Below are 16,632 nucleotides of genomic sequence, written 5' to 3' on the forward strand. Positions count from 1 at the left end.
AAAAGAGAGAAAAAAAGCAGCTTTCAGAGATCCCTCTCAAGTAGTCGAAAAGATTGACGAATTTAGGAGCAGCTGTCGAAGGCAGGTTTGAAAATTGGTCAGCACTGTTCAATATGGACCCTATCCATCAAAGCTTCGGCGAAAAAACTTCATCTTCTTCCTTTCACTGTCGCTGAGTTACACTTTTTACAAGTGTGGAACAAGTCAATCAACGGAGGCATGGCTAGCTCGTACAATATGCTCATTAAGATTTGATAAAAAGGCTCACCATGTTGTGGAAAAGCTTTCAAATGTGGTCTGCCGAGAGGGTTTTCCAGGGCCTCCCCTCCACTCATGCAAATTACTCATCATTTCTTTCTTCTTTTCCCCTTCTCTTTTACAATTTTGCTCGTCTATCGATTTTCAGCAGTAAATATCAAGCTCCATAAATAGAAACTTCCTTGTTTTGTAGGAGGAGGTTTAGAGATTGGGTGGAAATGCGGGCTAGTATTTTTAAAAAATTAAATTTTTTTTTATTTTTATGTTTTGAATTATTTTGATGTGTTGATGTTAAGAATAATTTTAAAAAAAAATATTATTTTAATACATTTGAACATGAAAAACACTTTTAAAAAAAGCCACAACTACACCCCCAAACATTTTCTAATGGTATAAAAAGAAAAAAAAACTCCAAATTGGTATAACTTCCTTGAATAACATGCCTATAAGTTTCATGCACTTGTTAGGAGAAAAAAATCTCATGAAAAATAATTTCCTTAATTGTTTCGCTGTCAACAAACTTTCACAATTCATGCATAAGCCAACAGACATTCATTGGCAAATGGTGAAACGTGTCTTACGCTATCTGCAGGGCACTGTACAAGAATGTCTACTTCTAAATCGTCATTCACCACCTTCAGTCCATGCCTTCTCTGATACAGACTGGGGGGGGAACAAGGAAGACTTATCTTCCACCAGTGTCTACATAATTTATCTTGGTCAGAATCCCATCTCCTGGTCGTCCAAAAAGCAGCACACAACCGCCCGCTCTTCCACAGAAGCAGAATACCGAGCAGTAGCTGACACAGCAGCAGAAATCAGCTGGATTTGCTCTCTCTTGACAGAGCTACATTTTCCAGTAAACAATGCTCCAGTAATCTATTGTGACAACATTGGTGCCACCCAGCTGAGCTCAAATCCTGTGTTCCACTCAAGGATGAAACACGTTGCTATTGATTTCCACTTCATTCGTCAGAGAGTACAATCGGGTATGCTAAGAGTGTCTCATGTGTCTTCACAAGATCAATTAGCTGATGCACTAACAAAATCCTTACCTCGCTCACTGTTCTGGCTGCTCAAAGACAAGATTGGACTGATCAATCCCCGTTCATCTTGAGGGGGCATGTAAGCACGTATCCATGTTAATACTATTTGAATTTAAATTCATAAGAGATAAGGATTAGGATAAGGTTGTAGGTTGATAAGATTGTAGTAGAGTTAAACTCTACCTGCTGTAACACATTTACAAATATATATATATACACTGCTCGTAGGGTCAAGGACTCAAGAGCTTCACACAAATATTATAAGCGTTTACACTTTCTTCTTTTCCCCTTCTCTTTTACAATTTTGCTCGTCTATAGATTTTCAACAGTAAATATCAAGCTCCATAAATAGAAACTCCCTTGTTTGGTAGGAGGTTTAGAGATTGGGTGGAAATGCGGGCTAGTATTTTTAAAAAATTAATTTATTTTTGTTAAAAAGTAATTTTTGTTTATTTTAATATTTTGGATTATTTTGATGTGCTGATGTTAAAAATAATTTTTAAAAAATATTATTTTGATATATTTGAACATGAAAAGTATTTTAAAAAGCAGTCACAACTACACCCCCAAACATTTTCTAATGATATAAAAAGAAAAAAAACTCCAAATTGGTATAACTTCCTTGAATAACATGCCTATAAGTTTCATGCACTTGTTAGGAGAAAAAAATCTCGTGAAAAATAATTTTCTTAATTGTTTTTTACCCTTTCCAACTTGAAAAAATATTTTAAAAATCCATTCTTGTCATGAAAACCAGCTGGGTTCCATCACTAACCTAGTAACCTTTGTCTTATTTTATTCAACATTTTTTTCTTCATACGACAAAAATATTTTAATATAATTTTCAGAAAATAGAAAATTAATTTATTTTCCATAGAAAATATGCAAAATACTTTTCAAACACAAGCTATATTATGAAAAACAAATAACACCTGATTTTATGTTATTAGAAAGATTGCAAATACATTATAATTCCCTTTCCCAACCCGAGGAACAACTCCTTAGAGAATATTAATTAAAGAAAAAACAACAAAAATCTCTCTTTCTCTCTCTGTTTTTTAATTTTTTATGAATAACAAGAAATATCGTTTTAGTTTATTTTTCACGTTTCCATTCGTTGGTTTTAATTTCCCCTCAGGCTCTTGTACTAATGTCAAATTATGTTTCTATTAAATGGTTTTAATGCTTGTTTAATATATTGATGTGTTTTAAAAACACAGCTGCTTTTAATCTAATATGGAAAATTCTTGCATTTTACATGTTAGGAAACCTCAAATCATCATCCTATCTATAGAATGATTCTCAATTTAGTTGTTAACAATTTTATTTTCTCAATTAAATTATCAGAATTAGATAACCATGTTTGTTAATAAGTTATTGGCAATAGTAGCTTTCTCACCAATAGCGATGTAAGTATGGCGCGTTAAGGGATTATTATTCTCCATGATTATATCCATTTGATCTCTCTCTACAACTTCAAGTCTCACAAGATGTTTTTATGTGATCAATATATATAAATATCTCAGGTTACTGTATATCAACACACATATCCATGTAAGACAACAAAACAACACAACTATCAAAATATATACTCTTCTGTATTATCGTTCTTGTTGTTATACATTCTTTTTTTTTTATAATTTACTAACTTAAATATTGAAGGGTTTTTTTTTTTTTTTTTTATCATAATAAAAGATTTGTTTTTACAGGAGAGTGCGGAATAGCTAAGCCAATAAACCTCATTCTAGAAGCAACAATGGAAATTCACAAACTCAATCTAAAATTTTATACCATTTGTCATGACAAAGAAGAGTAACCGACTTTTCCACTATAGGCACTCCAACTCTTTGAAGTCTCCAACAAATCTCTCATCAAATGAGAGTTTTCTCCAAGGCTGTTTTAGCTATACAACAATAATTTTACATCTCTTTACTTAATGAATAATAAAACATCTAGCTTCGCTGCATGTACCATTAAGTGTACATAAATAACTTTAGTTTCCTTAAGGAATATAGCAGAACATAGACAAGAAAGTAGGCATGAGAATACTTGCACTTCATTTGGATTTATAATTATTTTATATGGGAATAATTGTACTAAAATTTTCTTAAAGTGAAACAAATAATGAAAAATCACTAGAAAAAGCATGCATATTTGACCAAGCAAGAACACCCCCAACGATAAAGAGCATAATCCCCTTTAACACCATCAATCTCCCAGCAGTTCTTGGGCATCCAAAAGGCTCACAAATTCCTCGACGAAGCCCCTTCATCAACTCTGTTAAAAAAACAAGTCATTAGCACTTGAGGTCTTGGCCCAGCGATTGAAGGGACTTGTTCCCTTCCTTTGCATCCTGGGTTCAAACCTCACCATGCACGTCTGTCACCCCTACGGTGCCTTACATGCTCACTAGGTTTGCAGGATGTTCAGTGAGCCGTGAGATTAGTCGTGGTGCGCGCAAGCTGGCCCGGACACCCACATAAATAATAATAAAAAAAAACAAGTCATTAGAAATTGTTAAAACTGCGAACGATGGAGTAATTTCTCTTTTAGTCATGGATAATGGAGATTTGCTCTAGGATGGATTTGGGACACATTTTCCCGGGCATAACAAGTAAGGGTTGGAAGGATTTTGTAAATTGTTATAAAGAGATGTCAGATGTAAGGAATGATTTAAGATTTTGTAAATCCTCAGTGTTTTGATCGAGATAATTGTTTCTTTAGGGGCTAATTTAAATATTGTTTAATAAACGAGGTGGGTTCTAATTTGAGGGTATCTTTATTTTAAGCCAATTTGGCTTCCTTAAAAAATTGTTTAAATAATGTGAAGGTGAATTTGATTGTTACTAGAATATATTCGAGGACGTTGGGTCCATACGAAGATTTACCGAATCCGAAAAAAAAAAAAAAAAAAAAAACTTCTCTAGTTTCTCGTTTCCCTTGGTCTCGAATCCATTTAACAAATTATTGATAAATAATCTGAGTTGTCTCTTTAGAGGCATCCAATAAAATCGGAATCGTAAAATTAAAAGGATAAACGTGTGTAAATCTCATTGGAATGGAAAGCAAAATATTTCTTGGAAGAGTACGAGTATTGCCTCTTGTTCTTTAGTCCAAGATTTAGCATCCCTTTTCGACACGAGTTTGAAAATTAAACTTGTAGATTTTTTTACATAAAAAACTATTAAGTATAAATAAAAAAATTTATACACATATCTAATTAAATAAGTTAATAATTATTTATGTTAATAAATAAATAAAAATTTATTAACAATAACTAAATACATATTTGAAAAAGTCAAGAAACATATATAGATTTATATATTTGATATCGTAATACGAGTCATTTACCTGACTATGTTCAATAATTATGTTTATTAAAATTAATTATTTTATTTAATTAAATGATAATAGAAATAAATATAGATAAAATCAAAGGGAAAAAAATATTTTATAAGGTTGCACTTATTAGGAATATTATCCAAAAATAAATAGTTTTATTTTTAAAAATAAATTTCATTTATATAAAACATAAAAAAGATTATAGATTAATTAGAATAATCTATTTGAAAAACAAATACTTGAAAAATAATATATATATATATATATATATATATATATATATATATATATATATATATATATATATAAAGACTAAATGCCAATATTAATTTCAATATATATTAAAAAATATTAAGTAAAACACACAAAAAAATAATCATGATTTCTTTTAAAAAATATTACAAAATAAGGTCAGGTATCATTGAGTATAGCAAGTTAGGCAAACACCTAACCCATTTAGAAAGGGCTAGCATATAGGCATATTTTTTAAAAAATGCAATTGGGAAGGAACGACATGCTGTCCACCCTAATATGTTTTGAAAAAAAAAAAAAAAATTCAAGCGACGTGTCATCTTGATTTCTCTATATTCTGGTCGTTGTGATGACAAAAAAAATAAGGTTTATATTTTGGATTCCAAAATCTATTTTGACCCAAAACAAAAGCCCTAATGTTGATAAACCCATAAATAGCCTTAAAAAAACACATAATAACCAAAATCAACTTGAAATCAAAAATATTTTTGAGCTTAGATCTAGTTTTTTTAGATGATCTCAAGGTGACAAAACACCTAATAGCAACTCCTCGCACCAAATAAACCTATTGACCCCAATATCAATCATTTTAGTGGTCAAAATTGTGTGAACATCGATTTTCTCTCTCTAATATCGAAACTCAATGATCACTCTCTTTTATTTTTCAAACTAGGAACTACAAATAAAAAAAAACTGAAATTTTATGTCAAAATTGAATTGCAAAAATATTGGGGACCAAACATGTATAATTTATAAAGTTTGAGGACTAAAGTAAAATTTTTGTGAGAACTTTGAAACCATTACCTATTTATGGCATTTTTTCTACTTTGGTCATTCGTATTTCAATTTTATTCTTAGTAAAAAAAATTGATTCAAATGTCTTTTAATTTAGCCAAAAAATAATGCAATCACATAAAAAAAAGTTTGAGGACCAAAATATTAAAAAAGAAAAATTCTGAATAGTGAGTTTACAGTGAAATGTGAGAGCATGAATAATGTTTTGTGTGCACAATATTTAGAGTTTTTTATTAGCATGTTGGCTCGTGCTTTACTACAGGCTTAATTAAGAAAGATTTTCATCTCAATACCAGGTAAAAAAATAGTTCAAATTAAATAAAAATTTTTTGCATATATTTAATAAAATTAATTGAGAATTTTATATTCTAATAAAAAAATTGATGTCCAAAAAAAAAAAAATCTAATCCAAAATGAATCGTAAGAAGAGTTAACATAATTTATAATTTATAGTCCAAGGACAACGATTTTTTTAGGTTTCTCTGTAATTGTAATTGCAATGAACCAACATGATTAGTCACTATAATAGCTTTATATTCTTTCAAATGTTAATTATTGCAATATTAAATTAAAAATGATAACATAAAGCTAATTAGTACTATCAATAGTATATAATTAATTATTCGATATTAATTATAATTGATGTATTATAATTATTATTAAGTGATCTATTATTTTATTTATTTGATGTAGTTATTGATGTATTCTAATTATTATTAAACAAAAATATTTTTTGTTATATATTAAAGATATTTAAATTAGATTAGTCTATATGTTAAGTGAAATCAGGTATTTTTCTACTAAATATAAAGGAATGAGTTTCTTTTTAAATATATTTTTTTGAAAACTAACTTTAATGTTAAGATTAAAAAAAAAGGATATCAAATTATTATTGACAATTAAATAACTAATTATTTATGTAATCCAAGTCAATTTACCTCATATGATCCAATCATATTATTCGATAATTTTACCTATATTTACCTGATATTTTGTCCATGTTTTATATATAAAATATATTGATATTCTTTATTTTATGTTTTAAAGGTATTTTTTGATATAAGATTCAAAAAAGAGTAATTTGAAGATAAAATTCATATCATGTTCCAACTTGTGTCAATATTGGCAGATTTGATCTTTGATCGATTGGTGTTTTATGCAAAACTTGACCTGTAAAAGTTAAAATGAAGTGATTTTAATGGCATTAGAAAGCTAATATTCATGATTTTCTATACCTTTATGGCAAGAAAAAAAAATAAAGAGCATGTAAATTGTAGCATTCAAAGACAAGATCCATGCTTTTCTATACCTTTATGGCAAGAAAAAAAAATAAAAAGCATGTAAATTGTAGCATTCAAAGACAAGTCTTGCATTTTGTTAGTTTTAACCTTTGGTCATTCCAACTCAAATATATTAAGTTAGAGAAGTTTATTTGATACAAACTCAATTTTTTTGGGATTCCTGACTCAAAGAACTATCAACCTCCCAAATTTCAAAAGAAAACGAGATCATATGAGATAAATAGGAGTTTTTTAAGATAATTTATAAATTTTATCAGCAGACAGGTTTTGTAAAGAAACAAATTCAACTTGCTTCTTAAACATCTAAACTGATATGACAATTATTTCTTCATATAAAACAGATCTTTATTTGGGAAAATTAATTTCACTAAGTTCAAAGTCAAAGCTTGATGATTTCATACAAGATTATTTTTTCTTCTTTATAGGAAAAAGTTATTGTATTACTTAAATATATATTGTCTATTTTGAAAAGGACACTTATATTTTTTTTTTAGGATATAAACGAATTAGCAAGAATGGGGGAGTAGGGTTTTCTATCGGATAAAAAGAAAGAGGAAAAGGGAAAGAAGGTGGTGGTAAGGAAAAATAAAAAAACTCCCACCTTTTTTCCTATACCTGAAATTATATTTTTATCTTTTCTCTTCCTTAGTTTTTTGATAGTCATGTAAGGCTAAGTTATTTTTCTTGATTGAAAGGACATAGAAGCCTTTAGATTTCAAAAACTATGAGATCTATTTTATCTTTTGTTTTTAGTTTATATGATGAATATGGATATTTTCCTATGATTATTAATTTCTTATGATTGTGTAGTTTGATTGTTAAAGTGGACTCTAAGTTATTATTCTAATCAATCCATTGCTAATTTTGCTATAAAAACTGGAGTGTGATATTTAACTTATGAAGCAACTAAATTTAATAATTATGACGGATTTATATTATTAATTTTAGAGAAAATATTCAATTAAATCGAATATAGACTACAAACAGTTATGTTATTTAGATTTATCAACCTATATAGTTCTTAAGGCTACAATTAAATTAAATTACTAGTGCGGATACTGTGGTTGTTTAATAATTAGGGTTAGTTATACTGTGAATTGGCTAACTAACTAATATTAAGAAAAAATAAATATTCATAATACAAATTGATATATTGTTTCAATGATCATTTTGATTTTGTCGGCGAATGTTTATTTAAGATCAAAATTTTTTTTCTTAATAGGTTTCGGTTTATTTAATCTGATTACTTTATTTTGTTTACCCTAGCACAGTTTAGATAATTTCAAACCCCTTTAATTTTGAATCATTTAGCATAAAGACTTAAACTAAATTTTTTTCGTGGGATAAACCCCTTACTTGCTTTATACTATTTTATTTGGTTAAGTTAGAATAATTAATTTATATAACTGCGACATTATAATATTTTAGTAGACCAAATATTGATCTTCAATTACGTAATAGAAATATCAATCCATATCAAAACCCATTTTGTTTTAACTTCAATCTAATTAACCACTTGAATGTTTGAAGCTAAAAAGACGATGGAGTAGAGATCTTAGATCGATTTCAGGTTATGTTAGCTCCATCTTAGCTAATTAAGGTTTGCGTAAGAGAAAAATGACAAATGTCTTTCATGAATAATATACTGAATTGTTATACAATTGGAGTATGAATTTATTTTTTATCAATTTTATTTTTGACTATTATATTTTAATATACATTCTCAAAAAAAAAAAAACTTAAAATTTGTATAAATCCACCCTAAAAATCTCGTATTATTAATTAATTTTAATTAAAAATAAAAATAATAATGTTCAAACACGATGATTGAAGTAATAATACTCTAAAATATGAAAATATTTCCTCTATTACATCAGGAGATGCAAGGTGATTTGGGTAGTTGGGTATTTAGTCAACATCAAGCGATTAAAACCCTAAAGTAACCTACTTTTTTTTTTTTTCAACGTATTGGATTTGTTCTCTTGAAGTTGCCGGGAGCCGAGTATTAATGAAATTTGATGAGAGAATGGACAAACAATGGCATCAATCTTCTCCCTTTGCATTTGCATATGCTTTTCCTCGACTCTATTTAGTGCTTCATATCTAAGTTTGTGGAGCTATTTCACTTCTCCCCAAAATGATTTTAATTTCACCACTAATTAGGAAGAGAAAGAATATTATGTTCCTCATTTCCATAGCAAAATCTTTGTACAAAAACACGAGAAAGAATGATATGAAATAAAAAGAATAAGAACATACACTCACGGCCATAACACAGTCGCTACAACCATGAGCTTAAAAAAGAGAATCCAAGAAGAAAAAAAGAAAAGGGTTGAGGATCCTTGCCAAACTCTTGAAAAGTATTTATATCTTAATATATTAACATAATATATATACATATATTTGGATTTAGTAATGTTCATATTATATTTATTATTTATGGAATAACATATATATATTACTCATACAAATCAATTCGAATCTATACCGTCTTCAATCTCCCAAGTAAAATGCCTTTTTTTCTCTTTTTTTTCTATAAGCTATACACTTTTGGACTGTTCATTTGGTCCATTGAAGATTGAGCCAGATACCAACTCAACAAGTTACATCAAATAATTATTATATTTATAATAACACCTCAGGCCATGATCTCTCTCATTCTCAAATCCAAACAAAACTCATTACAAAAGGGGGGAAAAACAAAGAGAAAAAAAGAAAAAAAAGCACACCTGTGCTTGTGCTTTGGGGACTGGACTGCAAGTGCAAGCTTTGGTCTCGCAACTCTCAAAGCAAAGTAAAAAGAATTCCTCAATTCTGTTTATTACCACCAACTACTCCAAAATCCCAAAGCCACGTACTTTGCCGTTCTCATCATCACAGTTACCCTCACCCTCACCACCAGTTCAAGAACCATCTTCTTCTTCTTCTTCTCTTCTAGTTAGCTCATACTTTGTTTGGTCTATTTGAACAACTTCAGTCTTTTCTGCACATTCAAAAGACTTGATCTTTAGTTTTGGGTGATTCAAATAGTAACCAAAGATGATTTCTTTAACAGATTTCTACCATGTAATGACTGCAATGGTGCCACTTTACGTGGCCATGATCCTAGCCTACGGCTCGGTGAAATGGTGGAAGATCTTCACTCCTGATCAGTGCTCAGGCATAAACCGTTTTGTGGCTCTTTTTGCTGTCCCTCTCCTCTCTTTCCATTTCATATCTACCAATGATCCTTATAATATGAACCTTCGTTTCATAACTGCTGATTCTCTACAAAAGATCATAGTTTTGGTAGTATTAGCACTTTGGACTAAGTTGAGTAAAAGGGGTTGCTTGGAATGGACCATTACATTGTTCTCGCTTTCAACCCTGCCGAACACTCTTGTTATGGGCATTCCTTTGCTCAAAGGAATGTATGGTGATTACTCTGGTAGTTTAATGGTGCAAGTTGTTGTCCTTCAATGTATCATTTGGTACACTTTGATGCTGTTTATGTTCGAATATAGGGGTGCTAAACTGCTCATCTCTGAGCAATTCCCAGACACTGCTGGTTCCATTGTGTCAATCCATGTTGATTCTGATATCATGTCACTTGATGGTAGACAGCCTCTAGAAACCGAAGCAGCGATCAAAGAAGATGGAAAGCTACATGTCACTGTTAGGAAATCCAATGCTTCAAGATCAGATATTTTCTCAAGAAGGTCTCAAGGTCTGTCATCAACAACACCAAGGCCATCAAATCTCACAAATGCAGAGATTTACTCTTTACAATCATCAAGAAACCCAACTCCAAGAGGGTCTAGCTTCAACCATACAGATTTCTACTCGATGATGGCTGCTGGTAGAAACTCTAATTTTGGTGCTTCAGATGTTTATGGACTATCAGCATCGAGGGGACCGACACCACGGCCATCAAATTTTGAAGAAGAACATGGTGGAAGTAACAAACCAAGGTTCCACCATTACCACGCGCCAGGTGGTGCAACTCATTATCCAGCACCAAACCCTGGCATGTTCTCTCCAACAACTGCTGCATCTAAAGGTGTTTCTGCCAATGCTAATAATGCTGCTGCTGCTGCTGCAAAGAAGCCAAATGGCCAGGCCCAGCAGAAAGCTGAAGATGGTAGGGACCTTCACATGTTTGTTTGGAGTTCAAGCGCTTCTCCTGTTTCAGATGTTTTTGGTGGTCATGATTATGGCGCCCATGACCTGAAAGATGTTAGAGTTGCTGTATCCCCTGGAAAAGGTATTTAGTTTTTTCAGTGTAGTTAATTTCTTAGCTTGCAAATATCATCAATCTAGATTTTAGATTGTTTTCTTCTTGTTGTACTTTTGTTTAACTGTTTTTTATTTTTTATTTTATTATTATTATGTGGTTTTTTATTGCGTTGCTCGTCGGCTTTGGAGTTTCAGTAGAGGGGCAGAGAGAAAACCAGGAGGACTATAATTTGGAGAGGGATGATTTTAGCTTTGGAAATAGAGGGTTGGACAGAGAAAGGAATAGCCATGAAGGTGAGAAAGGCGGTTTTGATGGGAAACCAAAAGCAATGCCTCCAACAAGTGTCATGACAAGGCTTATACTAATCATGGTCTGGAGAAAACTTATCAGAAATCCCAACACTTACTCCAGCTTAATTGGTCTCATTTGGTCTTTAGTTTCTTTCAGGTACAGTGCTCCTAAATCCATTATGATCTTGAGTGTTTTGGTTTTTCGATTACTGGGATATTGATTGTTTTTGAATTTCTGGTTCTTACAGGTGGAATGTAAAGATGCCACTCATTATAGCAAAGTCCATTTCCATTCTGTCAGATGCAGGGCTTGGCATGGCAATGTTCAGTCTTGGTCAGTATCACACTGCTGTTGTCTCTCCTTTTACTTTCGTTAAAACTTACGATCCATTCATTCTTTACCATTTGGTTAGCTAAAAGATCTTTTGATTCTCTGTTGCTGCTTTTTCATTATTAATGCTCCAAGAAAGCAAGCAAACTAGCAAAGTAAAGTGTGCCAAACAGTGTAGTGATGATAATGTTGTTGGGGGGTTTTGTTTCTTTTTTTTCCTTTCACTTTTTTACCTAGCTAGCTAGTTTGTGTTGATGAGGACTGAGTGGTAATGGTAGTGATGATGAAAGGTCGGTCTGTAAAAAAAAAAAAAATGGTGGATGAGCGTGAGCGTGCTCTTATTGCCTGTTGCTGCCTTTTGATGTCTTGACAGGTCTGTTCATGGCTTTGCAACCAAGGATCATAGCATGTGGAAATTCCATTGCAACTTTTTCTATGGCTGTGAGATTCCTTACAGGTCCAGCTATCATGGCAGCTGCTTCTATTGCTGTTGGTATTAGAGGCACGCTCTTACACATCGCCATTGTTCAGGTCACTTTAACACCCCTTTTGCTCTTTCTCTTGCCTCCTTCTGACACAACCAATCCTACTTAACTACAAAAGATTTCAAGTACTCCTTCATCAAACAATATTGTTGTTATGTCCAGATAAGGTTTTTTATCAATGGTTTTTGTCAGAAGAAATTATTTTATACATGATGCCTATTGAAGTGTCCCCCATATGGGTCTTGGACTCTTTAGTGCAAAAAACATTGAATCCTTGAAAGGGTAGCAGAACTGGATGTGGAAGGAGCCATATTGCCAAATGAATAAAACAAGAACAATGGTATAATTTTTTCAGATTTTTTTTATTTATTTCCAAAACCCAATATATATTTATATTTATGTTTACACGGTGTCAGTCAGTACTCGGTGTTGTAGCTGATGAAAAAGACTGAATACTTTGATGGCAGCTAAAACTGATCTGGAAAAAGCAATGACAGTGAGCGTAATAATTAATCAAAATAAGGACTCGTTTGGGGTTATTGATGAACAACAAACGTCTGTACAGCCTTTCTAACATGTCTTCTTGCCTTTATTGTGCTTGGATTTCCAAACAAAAAACACAGGCAGCTCTACCACAAGGAATAGTCCCCTTTGTCTTTGCCAAGGAGTACAACGTGCATCCTGAAATTCTAAGCACAGGGTGAGTTTATTTTTCAAGAAAAGCATCATAAGCTTGCACAGAAAATTTTTATTTTTTTTCCCCTTTTGCGTTCCTTTCTCTTATTCTCATCACTTGCTTTTGATTTTCCATTTGCAGTGTCATATTTGGGATGTTGATTGCATTGCCCATAACTCTTGTTTACTACATTTTGTTGGGGCTATGAAGCGGAAAGAAAAACACCTATGATATTGGAATCCATGGAGACCCTATTTAGGCTACTAGCTAGCGCATGGAAAAGTTGAAGATCCAAATTTAAAAGGACAGAGAGAAAAGCAGCAGCCATGGTGAATCTTTCTAGTGAAAATGTCTTCTTTTGCCTAGTGAAGTTGTAAAATCGATGTTTGTAGTCAAATTATCAAAGGAAAAAAAATGTTTACCTAGTTAACTAGTTATCCTTTTAATTATATATTCCCAGATGTCTTATGCTACAAAGTGCAACACAAATTACAGATGAGGAGAAGGGAATTGGTAGTGTTTGTTTTGATATTACCTTACATTTTCATTTCCTCTTCTTACTTTCACACTTGTGGCCATCTTTTTCAAGAACTAAAAAAGGACAAAACATTAAATTGCAGTAATTTACAAGTGTGAAAAGAAAAAAAAAAAAGTCCATCCCCATTTGCTCTCGAGTTCCTGTTCAATTAAACTGATGGTTTACTAGATAATTAAGGAGGTAATTAAGAGTAATTGCTGTAAGAAGAGGGGTTATAGAGAGATTTGCTCTTGACATAAAATTGAGAAGATGCTTTTCGCAGAGGTATCCTTGCTGGGAAGATACTTTTGAGAGCCATGCTTTTGGAATGGATGAACAAGATAGTGCAATTAGGGTCCCTCCATTACAAGATGGGGTTTTGATTTGATGCAGACCTCTTTGGAATATTGGGAGACAAAAGTCACATCCAGAGTTTCTCCTCCCCTTTTCTTCTATCTCCTAATTGTTTAGTTACACTCACCACCTTTTCTTGACACCTTTCCCTTTCATCCATGGTGCTATGATTTTGAATAAGCATTCTATGCTTAAAAATACAATACAACAACAGGCTACAACAGGAACTCACTCCAAAGCTACCTTGTTATCTTCCTTCAAATCTTCACAACTAGTTACTCGAGTATGAAATGCCCAAACCCAAGAACTCCATGCTGAGAAATTGCATCAATGAAATCTCTTAAAAAACAGAGCACGTTAGAGACAAGTTTTTGTCAAATAACCATTTTAATTCAATAGTTTAAACTGTTATATAAAGTTTCAAAATATAATTTATATTATTCTTTAACACATCTCCTTAAATAAAAATCTTTGAACTTGACACTTGAATAAATCTACATTACATTGTGCTAATTTTTTATCAAATAATTAAATAAAAATGATAAGATTTAAACTCGTGATTATTTAGTCATTAAAGTTTTGATATTAAATAAAAAAAACTAATTCAACTAAAATACTTAAACTGATAAATAAAATTTCAAAATATAATTTATATTATTCTTTTATATTTTCCTGTAATATAAGAACTTTTAAAGCTAATCTGCCTCAAGAAATGCACATTGATTTTTAGGGTGATGTCATGCATTATCGCTGTTGTGAAATCAAATAAATAAATAAATCTTATATATAGATAAGTTGGCAAAGTTGCCTAGTCTTGTAAGAGCTTGTCATTAAATTTACTTGCACAAGAAAAGAAAAATGAAAAGTGAGTGAGCATTCACTCATGAAAAATGGAATCATTTACTGTGTGCCTGCACGAGTGAAACTTTTATTTTTGTAATTAATAGGAAAAGGGATAAAGGTAAATCACTATTCTTTTTATTGGAATCATTTGATTGTCACTTAAAGCTTTCATTTTCTCAGTTGACCCTCGAGATTTCATATGATAAATGCTTCAAATTTAGATATTAATTTGTAATCCATCTATGTATTTCTTCATTAAAGTGAGATGGGGAAAATCAAATGCAATGTTCCCACCCACTTCATAAGTGGGTGTGAACATTAATTTATCCATACCAATATGGAGTTCAGAATTTATTTTATAAAGTTCAAAAAAGATAGGGTAAATGACTAAAGCTCACTTGCGCAAAAAAACCTGTGCAGCATTCTTCTGTAGTTTTGGTTTAAATGGCCTTTGTAGCTGTTCTTACAAGATCCATGACTGTCTTGCAAGAATCTTTTCAACTTTTTGTAAAAGTGAAATTAAATATATATGATCATCATTCGTTTCCAAACAGACCCTTTATTGAAGATCTCTCTGACCTAGGTTTAAATTTTGGATAGTGTGATGGAGCTAGAAGGATCAGTTAGCTAGCTCTGAGTGCATGATTGAATACAAGATGGATGGAAACTTCAATGGGATTTTGCTCGCATGGCTGCCAAAAGTATGCATTTCTCAGTAAATTATTGAGCAGATAGCTTGAAACACTCCTAGCTCTCATCTATGGACTGCATGGAAATATGTACTTGCAGATTCTACTCGACGAGGTCAAGATGCCTCTCCATTGCTGTTTTTCACCAACTTTTTCTTTCTGCTTTGGCTGGTTCCCAGAAAGTGACTGTTGCTTCACCATTTTGGATATTTCCTGCTTTATATATATATATATATATATATATATATATATATATATATATATATATATATATCTTTCTGAGGAGATTCTGGTACACATTCGTTTTTATGACCTTAAATGTTCACCACCCAGCAAATCTTTCTCCCCGAAGAATTAATTATGTCCTAATCATGACAATTAATACATCAACAATAACAGTGTAAATATATTAGTTTACTAAATTTAAATGCTTAGCTTGAATTTTTGAAACAATTGGTACTTATATTTCCTTATTTATTTTATAATTTATTAATCTAATTTATTACTCTCTTTTTTACACCTCTTTCGTGGACTTCTAATACCACCTCTACTAATATTTTTTGAATTAATTAGTGTATAACCAATAAAACCCTCAACCCTATTATAATATTTTATCTTACACAACCTTTTAGTTGAAACTCGATGCATCGAAAAATGATTATCTATTATTACTTATATGAAATTTATATTGAATATTAATGATAACATGTATTAATTAATAATATGAACTAAAAAAATTATTTATAACCAGTTAATTAGTTGTCATTGGTTGAATTCAAAATTATTCAACTTTATATTTTTTTTCATCTTTCATATGTAATTACATGCAACTGATATCTTTTCCTTACACTAGAAAATTTTCTGACCCGTTTTGGGAAAAAACCAATCTTTTCTTGATATTTTGTAAGCTAAAACTACTGGTTATATTAAGTCTATCAAATTTGTTTATATTAAGTGTAAGCCAAAAATAATTATAGATTTTTGTTTTGTTTATCATAACAAAATAATACGAGTGAAACCATATATATAGAGTTGTTGTTGTTAATGATGAATCATTCTTTCTTAAGATTTTATTGCTCATCTCTTTGTTGGTGCAAAGATTATTTGCAATAAGTATCTCAATATACCAACAACACAACCTTAGTTTATACACACTTCTAAATAAGGTATTTTAGCCTAAGCTCTAGATTTGAGAGGAATATAGAAGCTTGAAAATAAGGAGAAAAACATTAAAATT

At 31.2% G+C, this 16,632-nt stretch overlaps 1 protein-coding gene across 3 annotated transcripts; it reads left to right on the forward strand.

The window, feature by feature from the left end:
- Positions 1 to 9,643: 9,643 nt before the first annotated feature.
- LOC118050932 (probable auxin efflux carrier component 1c) lies at positions 9,644 to 13,526 on the forward strand. 3 transcript variants are annotated; one of them, XM_035061400.2, is made up of 6 exons: positions 9,644 to 11,237; positions 11,399 to 11,657; positions 11,749 to 11,834; positions 12,205 to 12,362; positions 12,940 to 13,016; positions 13,134 to 13,526. In XM_035061400.2, exons 1-6 carry the CDS (start codon positions 10,034 to 10,036, stop codon positions 13,198 to 13,200), a joined length of 1,851 nt encoding a protein of 616 aa, XP_034917291.1. In that variant the 5' UTR covers positions 9,644 to 10,033; the 3' UTR covers positions 13,201 to 13,526. The 3 variants fall into 3 exon arrangements, with proteins under 3 accessions (XP_034917291.1, XP_034917292.1, XP_034917293.1); XM_035061401.2 differs by having other exon boundaries at positions 11,405 to 11,657; XM_035061402.2 differs by having other exon boundaries at positions 11,408 to 11,657.
- The last annotated feature ends 3,106 nt before the right edge of the window (positions 13,527 to 16,632 follow it).

This window comes from Populus alba, chromosome 15 (genome assembly GCF_005239225.2).
Source record: "Populus alba chromosome 15, ASM523922v2, whole genome shotgun sequence".
NCBI classification, from domain to species: Eukaryota; Viridiplantae; Streptophyta; class Magnoliopsida; order Malpighiales; family Salicaceae; genus Populus; species Populus alba.

Coding starts and splice junctions, on each gene's coding strand:
- LOC118050932 (XM_035061400.2), top strand. CDS start 10,034: ATGATTTCTTTAACAGATTTCTACCATGTAATGACTGCAATGGTGCCA. Junction 11,835..12,204: donor CATGGCAATGTTCAGTCTTG/GTCAGTATCACA, acceptor ATGTCTTGACAG/GTCTGTTCATGGCTTTGCAA. Junction 13,017..13,133: donor CCTGAAATTCTAAGCACAGG/GTGAGTTTATTT, acceptor TTCCATTTGCAG/TGTCATATTTGGGATGTTGA.